At 38.8% G+C, this 11922-nt stretch overlaps 1 protein-coding gene across 1 annotated transcript in view; it reads left to right on the top strand.

Annotated features, from left to right (window-relative positions):
* The first annotated feature begins 705 nt into the window (after positions 1-705).
* The window catches only part of LOC115634791 (serine/threonine-protein kinase DDB_G0283821), a 43118-nt gene continuing 31901 nt past the window's right edge, over positions 706-11922 (top strand). Inside the window, exons 1-2 of the mRNA XM_030532699.1 lie at positions 706-820; positions 5124-5917. Of these exons, the coding sequence (XP_030388559.1) occupies positions 5884-5917 (34 nt within the window). The 5' untranslated portion in view covers positions 706-820; positions 5124-5883. The remainder of the gene's footprint in view (positions 821-5123; positions 5918-11922) is intronic.

The raw sequence follows: 11922 nt of genomic DNA, 5'->3' as shown, positions 1-11922 counted from the left end.
ACGCGAACTAAACAAAATTGAGGCTAATGGACCAATACTATGCAAGCTTCCGTACTTGTCTGCCCGCTCGGGATTTATAATTAGTTCCAAATAAGTTTAGCGAGATAAATATTGCCTTAATGTTCCGGCAAAAACAAAAACATCAGCCACTACAATGAGTTGCAGTGCAATGCCCAAAAACGGAAAAATGTTTCAAAACAACGGCCAACATAACAAACAGACAAGAAAATTGTTTCAAAAATTGTGAACGAGCTGCAGTCACGAAAATAGAACCACGAGATGAATACAAACATATACATAATTAGAATACGTACATATGTATGTATGTATGTAGATATATACAAACAGGCATACTCGCAAATGCTCACAGTCGTGCATACTCGTACGTGCAGTCGATTCCGAACTTTTCGAAATTGAAATGTCGAACCCGTACAAACTATAATTGCCCGTTGCGCGGGGGAAGAGCGCGAGGATTAGTAGTGCTAAATCACGAGGCACAAAAGTTGTCAAAACAGGCGGCAGCAGCAAAAAAATAAATAAATACATACAAATAAAATAAAATAGTAGAGTGGAAAGCGACGCATGTAAACATTTATGAAGTGGTCATAGAAATAAAAACTAAAAGCAAGGTGCAATTGAAAATGCAGCAAGAGCTCCGGATGCGGCCTCAGCACCGTCAATAGGAGGAGCGGCAGAGCCTCTGAAACATTTTCGTGCACACTAAATAACGAACAGAAGTTTCGTCAGAGTTTCGCAAAAATCTCTGTCTGCGAAACAAAACAGAACAAAACAAAGAAAGAAGAGCAAAAGGTGTGGGCAGGTAAGCCATTTGCTATGTGGAAGGTGTGCACGCGGAAGCAAAAACCAACTGGCAACCGAAGCCTGCAACAACAAAGACACTCACATACTATAGACAATAAAACAAACAAACAAACAAAGCACAAGCGTGCCGGGCACGCGATTTTCGATTTGACCAAAACACAAGCAGCCTCTGGCTCTGCCTCTCCCCCGCCTCCCCGCCTCACCGCCTTCACCGCCTCTTCTGCCTCATTCGCCTCTGGCTCATTCACATCCCCGCTGCGTTTAGCGCGCATTTAAGGGATTTGCATTTGTTTAAACAAAGCCGTCGCGGCGCTCTCGAAAGCCCAACCTGTGAGTGTATTTGGTAAATCAAAAGAAGTACTTAGCTTTGCGTTTGCAGCATTTCCCTTAAGCTGCCTTCACCCTTAAAAGCCTGCTGTCCCCAAGCTGAGCCCGCAATGATTGTGGTTTTTCTGTTCCTCTTTTCTTCCTAGAGGCTGTACCCGTGGCTGTGGTTCATTCTCTATGAGTATGTCTGCCAAACACTAGTATACATATGTATGTATACTCAATCAAATTGCCATGCTATTATTATTGCTTTTTATTAAGAGCGGCTTCTAAAGCGAGTAAAGCTCAGCACTTGTCCATTCCGATATCCAATTAGAGATACCAATCGTACTTGTACAGTACACATCCATACATGCAATACGATTATATGACGCACTGCTTTATAGCATTCTCTTTATAGACATGCCCGCACAATACGCTCTCCCCCACAAGCTATTCTTGCATTCTTGTACTGATAAGATAAATGATTGTAGGCGCAATCTGCTCGTGAGGGGCGGGTATCTTTTATTCTCAGCCTTATCGTGCTTGTGGGTAACAATTATAAAAATAGAAAAACGTAATTTCAAACCATGTAAAATGCTCGGTGCATTTGCGATTTTCGAGCTTTGCTATGAACTCAATTAATACAAAATAAAAACAAGAGAGAACGCTACAGTCGAGCAAGCCCGACAGTGTAATACCCTGTACCCAGGTAAACTTTCGTCACTGAGTTATATGCGCCCATAGCAGCAACAAAAAGAGGAAGAAGAAGAGCGAACTTGTTGCTGCAGTTTGTGGGGGTTGTACTGGCGAGAATTTGTTTCGCTAATAACTTTTCTTAGAATTGACCGAATTGAATAAAATTTTGAACACCAGTAGACAATTATATATGAATTGTGTGTGCAAAGTTTGGTTGAGGTAGCATTTGAAATGTGGACGCTATTGACGAAATTCTGTAGCGGGGGAAGGGGGGGAAAATTAAAAAAAAAAAAATAAACTCGTCCTTACTCGGACCTAGGAGAATCTGGATGCCAACTTTGGTTATTCTAGCTTTTATAGTTTCTGAGATCCTCGCGTTCATCCAGACGGACGGACAGACGGACGGACAGACGGACGGACATGTCTAGATCGATTTCTCTCGTCATGCTGATCAAGAATATATATACTTTATGGGGTCGGAGATGCTTCCTTCTGCATGTTACATACTTTGCACAAACCTAATATACCCTGTTTACCCTACGGGTACAGGGTATAACAAGAAAGGAATGCTAAAGTCGAGCAGGCTCAACTCTTAAATACCCTGTACCACCCCAAAAAAAATAATTAAATGAATTAACTAAATTAATTTAATTAATTAACTAAATTAATTTAATTCATTAACTAAATTAATTTAATTAATTAACTAAATTAATTTAATTAATTAACTAAATTAATTTAATTAATTAACTAAATTAAATATGAAATATTCCATGCATGCATACATACATTTACATTTACATCAGAATCGTGCCTTATGCGTGTTTGTGTACTTGTACATATGTATGTATGTGTGCATTGGGCCTGGTTATATGGCTATAACTTTCTTTCCGATCATTCTATTATAATGAAACTTGGTATACGGATAAATAATTACTAACTTAATATGACTTCCAAATTTTAGTTCAAAATTCTAAGAATTACGGGAGTTATAAAAAATCGGTAATAGGGGGGGAGTGGGGGGGTGGATCAGAAAAAATGAACAAACTCGTCCTTTCTCGGTCTCAGGAGAATCTGTATACCAAGTTTGGTTATTCTAGCTCTTATACTTTCGGAGATCCTTGCGTTCATACAGACAGACAGACGGACAGACAGACGGACAGACAGACGGACAGACAGACGGACAGACAGACGGACAGACAGACGGACAGACAGACAGACGGACAGACGGACATGGCTATATCGACTCGGCTTGTCATGCTGATCAAGAATATATATACTTTGTGGGGTCTACCAAGCCTCCTTCTGTGTGTTCCATGTGCACTCGCACAAAACTAATATACCCTTGTACCCTTTGGGTACAGGGTATAACAAGAAAGGAATGCTAAAGTCGAGCAGGCTCAACAGGCTCAATCACTAACCTAATGTGATTACCAAATTTTAGTTCAAAATTCCAAGAATTACGGGAGTTATAGAAAATCGGTAATAGGGGGGGAGTGGGGGGGGGTGGATCAGAAAAAATGAACAAACTCATCCTTTCTCGGTCTCAGGAGAATCTGTATACCAAGTTTGGTTATTCTAGCTCTTATACTTTCGGAGATCCTTGCGTTCATACAGACAGACAGACAGACGGACAGACAGACGGACAGACAGACGGACAGACAGACGGACAGACAGACGGACATGGCTATATCGACTCGGCTTGTCATGCTGATCAAGAATATATAAACTTTGTGGGGTCTACCAAGCCTACTTCTGTGTGTTCCATGTGCACTCGCACAAAACTAATATACCCTTGTACCCTTTGGGTACAGGGTATAATAATTAATTTATCAAGAGGTGGCTCGGAAAAAGAAGAAGAAATCAAATTGGTAGATTTATAAAGTCCTTGTAGTTCACTAATATTTTCAAATGCGGGCTCGCGTGTTTGACTGTGACTTTCTCATTAGTTATCTAGAAATCAGACATATAATTTGGGCACATATTTCATGGCTGGGTAGGAGCATTAATAAGGTATGTGGGCTATTTACAACATCGCTTAATATGTATTTATAATCATATCAACATGCGAACATCACACATGAACCTGCGATAAGCCAAATCCAATTGAAGGCCACAGCGTATGATGTAATCAGCAATAAATACCAACAAATTGTAGCCAAAACGTGACGCATGCCTAACCCAAAAATGCTGAAGTGACTGTGGCAACTATGGCAACAAGTTGCGAGAATCTGTTGGCAAAAACAAGGCGGCAATAGGAAGCTCAATATATTCGTAAACAGGCCACACCACGCCAAGTACCATAAACCTGCAAACACATACACATACATACATGTATACTCAAATATATGCATATATGTATGTTAATATATGTATCTATATATCTAGATGTCATTTGCAAATTGCCAAGAAAACTACACAGAACAATAAGAGCGGTATCTGCAGCATCACCACAGCAATAATACCCTTCTCAATACCCTAATAAGATACAACTGGTTTTTAAGTTAATATTTTGGTATCCTTCACTAAAATGTGTAACGGCGTGTAAGTTTGAAACACTCTTGAGGAGAATATATATATAATGAGCGTAACGAGAAGAATCATAATTGTCCATGTGTTTCAATCATTTCTGATCCCACAATTTTGGATTCCAAGCTTCTTGATGATCTTAGTGCCATGTACTTGTATGTGTGCACACGATTATAGACTGGAGTTAAATGTGAATCCAAAACTGTTTGAATATTTTATTTGGAGAAGCTATTAAAGAGGGAAAACACCAATAGAAATATTTTTCTGTAAGTGAAAGTAGGTCTAGTGAAAGGCTGATCTAAACCTAACTATATTTGGTATCCCCTAGTCCCTAGGCACTGCAAGTTTTCCAAAATCCGCAGGTACATAAATTTAACTTTGAATACACTTAACTGATATGTAATTCCCAATCTTTATTAAAATCCAAATAGGAAGTTTGTTTGGGTATTGGGTTCGGATATTTCAGCGCTGGCTTGTTCGGCTATAACAGTCTCTCTTGCTTCGTTAAAGATAAGTAGTGTACCAATATGCCTGTCACGCTTTTGGCGTGTTTGAGCAATCTCTGAAGGGTGTAGAAAACTTGATAAACGGCAATTGCACGGAAAATCCGCATTTTCATTTGCTTACAAGTCGCGAAGAGAAAGAATAAGAGAACAAGCCGCATACAAATTGCTCTGAAATTTATTTTTGTATACCGCAGAGGCAAACAACATAACGCTCGCAGACGACTCCTGCTATCACTGTATTTGTTACATTTTGTTTATTTATAGATATTTTCCTCTAGTGCGGTGAGAGCGGAGCGAGCCAACAAACGGACGGAAAACGGCAATACCAAACGGCAACGGCAAACGGAATTGGTACCGATCAGCGACAAGTCGTGCCGCCCCGAGTCGGACCCGTAAGAGCCAAACAGTTATATTCTGACTGGGTGCGCGCTATCAGCAAAACATATTTATAATTGAACAAATGCAAGAAACACACACACAGACACTCCGCCAGAGTAAAAAGTGAGTCGAAAGGAAGGAGCAATCGAAAATATTGGCAGCGCAAATCGAATAATGAGGAGCAGCCCAAACAGCAGCCAAGCAGCTGGAAGGCAGTTTTAGTTAAAATCTAAAAATATCAATCTGTTTGTTGCTAATATTCTGGCAAAGGCGACGTTATACATACGCAGCGTGGTCCGCTCGAAGTTTTCTGGTGCGAAATAGAAAGAGAGCGAGCTATAAATAAAACTGAAAATTACTCGTACTAATGCCCGTTTTTTAAGTGCGCAAAAAGTCTAAATTGAAGTTTATTTTAACGATATTTGTGGTGCAACGCAAAAAGTGTCTCACAGTGCCTTACATATTTTTCATTTCCCTTAAGTCTACTTATGTTAATGGGAAAGAATCGTATAAATTTAACCGTTTAGGTTAAATAGTGAAATATCGAAACAAAAATATTGTGTACATTATACTCGTATTCGCCAAGAAAACGTTTAGCAAAACGGGTACCCGATTGCGAGAAAAGAGCGCCAAAGGTCGCAGTAACATGATCTACATAGATGATTCAGAGCCGGAAGGTGGTAAGTACCTGAGTGAACGATAAGTGCTTCACTATCGTCAAATAATTGCAATTGACGGAGCCGATAAACAAGGCGGTAAAATAAGTTCATGGGAGCTGTATATCACAAAACGAAAATATCGTGGTTTAACATGTCGGCGAGTGAACTTGTAAAGTCTACTACTTATCGGTGATAGCACATACATATAAACACTGCTTATTCAGCGCACTGATAAGCTCTGCACAATATGTCTTTATTGGCTGCTTAAACAATGCAACAGAACAAACTTATTCCACTTACACCAGTACAGAACAATGGAAGGGCTGAGATCTTAAGACTCTCAATATAAATAATTGAATATAAGCAAACATCAATGATTAAAATGGAGACAAGCGTAGAGAACCTCAAGAGTTGTCTCTGTTATTAAACCAGGCTCCAAAAGATCACCCTAAGTAACTATGCACTCGTATATTTTGAAGAGACCACTTTTATGAAGCGTAGAATGCTGTCAGTCATTATTTATATACTTGCTAGAAGACAAACCTTTGCACAGATCGTTCCTATGGTAGCTATATGATATAGTGCATAGTGGTAAATCTTGATAATAGAGTGCGGCATACGGTATTGTATTGTAATAAATAATCATGGATAGATTGAGGCGATCGGGCTAAAAGAAACTGGCCTTGGGCCGCGATTTTGTGTCTGATCCATTATGGCATTGTGCGTGTTTCATATTTCAATTTCGTACGTAACCGTACGTGTTTGTGTTGATTGAAAAATGCACGAAAAACACGCACTAAGAAATACGAACAAGATAGAACGCTACAGTCGAGCAAGCCCGACAGTAAAATAGCCTGTACTCTCCACAAAAAAGAAAAAATTTAAAAAAAAATAAAATTTAAAAAAAAAATGAATGAATGAATGAATTAATTAAATTAAATTAGAATACATGTTTATGTTCAGTTTTAACAGCATACATTTACATCACGTACCTATGCGTGTTTATATGCGTGTATGTATGCAGCACAAAGTTGAACCAAAGCAGCAACAACAACAACAGCTGCGGGCAGCGCTGCCGACAGAGCTGCAGGCAGCGCATGAGCAGCTATTTTACTTATGGCTATAACATTCTTCAGAATTGACCTATCATGATGAAATTTGGCACACGGACACAATTTCTAACTAAAATTTGGTAACTACATCCCGTTAGTGATTATGTGTCTGTATGCCAAAAAATTTTTTTTGGTGGGGTGACGGTGACGAGTTGAGCTCGCTCGACTTTAGCAGTCGTGTGTTTTTATAGCCTGTACCCAAAGGGTGAAAGGCTATACTAGTTTTGTGCGCATGTATGTAACACACAGAAGGAGGCGTGGCAGACCCCACAAAGTATATATATTCTTGATCAGTATGAGAAGACGAGTCGATATAGCCATGTCCGTCTGTCTGTCTGTCCATACGAACGCAAGGAAAGTATAAGAGCTGGAATATCCAAACTTGGTATCTAGACTCTCCTAAGCCCGAGAAAGGACTAGTTTTTTTTTATCCGTGGCTTTTCATAACTCCCGTAGTGCTTGTAATTTTGAACTCAAATTTAGTATATTCGCGTTTCATCATGATAGGTCAATTATGAAGAAATTTATAGCTATAAATGTAATCTCTGCCCAAGCTCTGCTCGCTGCTGTTGTTGTTGTTGCTGCTTTGGGTCAACTCAGTACTGCATACATGCTCACACAGTGATGCATAGACTCACATAGACACAATTCCTAGTAGATGTGCAGTTATACACCCTTTAGGTCAGATCGAATACCACGGGAGATAAAGTCGATCTACAAATTCGTTTTTTTTTTATTTCTTAGATAGATAAGGTTGGGTATGAATGTTTGATGAGACTTTAATAGCTTAATCTATAAGACTTCCTGTTCAATAAAACAGGTAATATGTACCAATATATTTTTTTTAGTTCATATTTCTTTATCAAGCAATAAAAATATAAGTACACAAATGGATGAAAAATTTCCAAACAATATGTGTAACACAAATTTTTTTCGAATACGCCTTTTTGTTCGTATTTTATTGCGTGCTTGTTCAATAAACTGGGCTCGTCATGCTGATGTATGAGGGCACTAATATGATACAATCGTTTAAAACCGATTTCTTTCAATAAAGTGCCCTTCTAAGTCAGCATACTTTTCCCAGCGATGCTCTCACTTCTTCAACTCATTCAGTATCGCCGTCCGTTTGGTTAACGTATGAGATCGTCTTCATGGCCCGTCCAGAAATATTTTGGACGTCCTTCGTACACAAGCTATAATGCACAACAAAACATAAGAGCACTTTGATCATTGATTATTGAAAAAAATTTAAACAAACAATGCGGTTTTATTTGTTTTAAACAAAGTATAAATAATAACAAGAAAGGAATGCCAAATATTCGTATTCTAAGATAACATATTCGCAGTCTCTTCGACTAAGTCCGTAAAATTGTTATGTTGCGAATAGCACAAGTTCCATTGCCCTCGCCAGATTCTAAAACATTGCTTCAAATTTCCAATTACCAAAAAATTAGATGCCCACAAACCAACTGAAAATAAAAATACAATAACAAATAAAGTCAACTAAGCTAAAGCTTAGTGCAGATGTAGCAGCTGCTTGGAATTTTTTTTTGTTCTATTAGCAATTTAGTTATCGCTTCCTATTATGCTTTAATAAAGGACCAACAGCGCCCATAAACATTTCGGCTCATGATGCAAAACATTAACTTTTATGTAGAGATACAACATTGCTGTGAAAATCAAACGCAATGCCGAAAAACAAAATAAATGCTTAAACGATTTAGAGCTTTTGTCGCAGCTCACTCGCAAACAAACAGTCAGCCAGCTAGCCAGCCAAATGGCTGAGGCTTTTAAAAATACATGAATTTCAATAAAATACGGGCAACGGGAGAGCAGGCCAGCCCTTAAAAAAAAGCATAGATAAGGCTGACTCTGAAACATTTTCACTTTTCACTCTTCGTCCCCATTCTCGCCTTCGCTTACATGGACAGAAACAATAAATTTCCCAAATAAAACAGACAGTGACGCGCTCGGCCGACGCATCGATTGCCCAAATAATTTGGTTCATATTAAAGTTAAAGCCAGACCCAAAAGGCGCTGAAGGATAAACGTCACAGCAGATGAGCGTAAATTTCTATGTATTTGGGTGTTACTTGGGGTAAGTGAGGCAACTGTGCGTAACTGTAACTGCAGTGGATTAGTTAGCTTTGGGTCGAGCAGTAAAGGAAAATAAGAAACGAATGTAGAGGGCGGAGTGCAGCAAATGCTGTGTAAGACAATAACATGGCCGCTCCAACGGAAGCGGAAGTGTCAAGTAGTTGGCTGTGGAAAAAATCCGAAACCATGTAGCATGAAAAATGAAAAGCGCCGGCGGGAAAATAAAATGCAAAAAGAAAACTTCAGCTACACCAACGTGCACGGCAACATGAGCCACACAGCAAGCACTTATTTTTGGAGTGTGTATATGTGTGTGTGTGTGTGTGAATGTGTGTAACCACACACTCACACACACGCCGTGATTTAGTTTGAAAAGAAGGCCGCCTCAAACAGCACGCCCACAAAGTGAAAGGGTTGCGATGCGGCTCGATTTCCCAGGCTGTTTTCTTAAATTGGCAAATAACAACAAACGGAAATACTTTGCCACAGGTGGCGATGGAGGAGCAGGATTCGAGGGAATGGAATCGGACCGGCTTGTAGGTCGTTATTGTTGCTGCTCCATCTGTCCTTTGGTGCTTTTGGTACGTCCTTCTTTTTAACCTGGCAAATTTCGCACTTTTTGGGCCATTGCCTGTGTCACCTTTGTGTGTCGTCTGTCAGCCTCTTGTCACAGCTGAATAATGTGCTAATGGTGCGTAAGCTGATTTCTCAATTTCCGTTTAACACTTTAGGCAGTCGTACAAGCACACAAGCATTCCCAGAAGGCACTCAAGGGCTTGGCAATTATCATGAGCTCAATTCTTTTTCATTTTCTTCGATTGCCAAATGATTTGTGCCTGGCATCAAGTTTAAATGCACTACTCTGTCAGCGGATATGGAAAAATAAACCCGGAAACCGATGAGACGCAGAAAAAACAAGCTTTAATCAAAAACTGCTGCGCTCCTAACACTAGATTAAACATATTTGTTGCAATCTTTTAAGCCATAATGATCGAAATAAGTACCTATAAACATAATAAGAAATAAATTTCCTGCATGTATGAAATAATAAAATAAATTTTGTATGAAATGTTTACACGTGCGAAAATGCGATAAAAATGTTCGGCAAAACTTCGCTTGAAGTCAAAATCTTCAGAAAGTAAGCTCAATATAAAAAATATTATCCAAAATAAAGAAAAATTAAATCAACGCAGGTACAGGTATTTGCGTTAAAAGCATGAGTAATGTATTTCCAAACGAATTAAGAAATTATCTTCATACGTGTCGAAGCTGTATACCCTTCACCATTGTTAATAAGTTTAATTGCTGTGTCCTTGGAGTTAAATCGATTTTTTCGGTCTCTTCTGTTTGTGATTAATCTTTCATTTTATTTAATTCAAAAACCTTGATAAACAACACAGATTCTCATACTCTTTCCAATGCATTCCTCAATATCAACAGCTATATGAGAAAGTGATCTGACAAAGTCCGTCTTGTCTGTTCCTGTTTATACTTACAAGTACTTATCTTATTTCTAACAAACTTTGTCTATCCGTTTGTATGAGCGCAAGGATCTCAGGGAGTACAAGGCGTAGAATAACCAAACTTGGTATCCAGGTTCCGCTAAGCCCTAGACAGATCAAGTTTGTTCTCTTTTCTGGTACACCCCCCCCCCCCCCCCTTCACCCCTATTAGTGATTTTCCAACGTACTGTATTTAACAACATTTCTAATTTCTTCTTTATTCGTTTAACACAAAAACATGAACAACAATTTTGTGTTTCTTTTAATATTGTACGCTGCCAAGGTGAATGTAAAGAAAACACATATAACCAAAAATTTGGACGTCTTGCTTTAAGGCAATACTGCCTTCTCCTTGCTTTGCTTATAAAACCGAAACATCAGTGCAGAAAGAGCGAAAACGAAAAATATATGTATACACATGTATATATCTAAATATACATATTTTTTCAGACCTACATATATAAATAAGTAAGTATGTATATGTACATATGTATATGATTGAGATAAATTTATTTTACGTCGCATTTCACGTTGAAGGTCGTTCGTTGCTATTCACATCGTTTGACGTCGAGAATTCTTTGCGCCTGAGACAGAGACTACTCTTTATACAAACACATGCGACTAATTAATAATTGCTTGTACTTCACTCGCTAATCCATACAGACATACAAGTATGTATGTATACATAAGTATATACATATGTACACATACTTGTAAGAGTACATGATTAAGTAATGAAGTTCATTGATTTTTCTGATATCTTAAAAACTGGGCGCCCTGGTGTGTGTTCTAAATAAAATGACGCAAAATTTTGGCAACATTTCTCGATGCCATGTGTTTGCGGCTAACGAAAAAATAGAGAAGCATCATGCAAGACGTTATTTTTCAGAAATTACTGTTCGAATCCTGAATGAATGTGGTACAGTGAGCATATACTCGTACATATAGGCATACATATGTATGTATGTCTGTTTTGCCTGCTAATTTAATGAGCTTACGTTGATTGCTAGCTTGTCAACAACAACAATGAAAACAAGTCTGATCTGGCGCAAATTGGTTTTATGCAATACAGTGACAGTGCAATGCAGTTCACATAAATGTGTGATCCACGAAAAAAAAAATTAATGCTCTCTTGGCCCAGGAACAGTCAGCCCACTGAAAGGCAACATTTCTTAAATACGCACCAAATGTTTATTTGTGGAACCATCGAACTGTTGCTTGTACCAGCAAACAAACAAACGGACCGGCAGATGCGCATACGAGCAGGCGGGCACGTAGCGACTTGGCTCTGCAATGCAGCACGGCGAGTTTTATT

The sequence above is a fragment of the Scaptodrosophila lebanonensis genome, unplaced genomic scaffold (assembly GCF_003285725.1).
Source record: "Scaptodrosophila lebanonensis strain 11010-0011.00,11010-0021.00 unplaced genomic scaffold, SlebRS2 tig00000001-arrow-pilon, whole genome shotgun sequence".
Lineage (NCBI taxonomy): Eukaryota > Metazoa > Arthropoda > Insecta > Diptera > Drosophilidae > Scaptodrosophila > Scaptodrosophila lebanonensis.
Note: the sequence above shows the minus strand (reverse complement) of the source record. Positions and strands in the feature narration are given on the sequence as shown.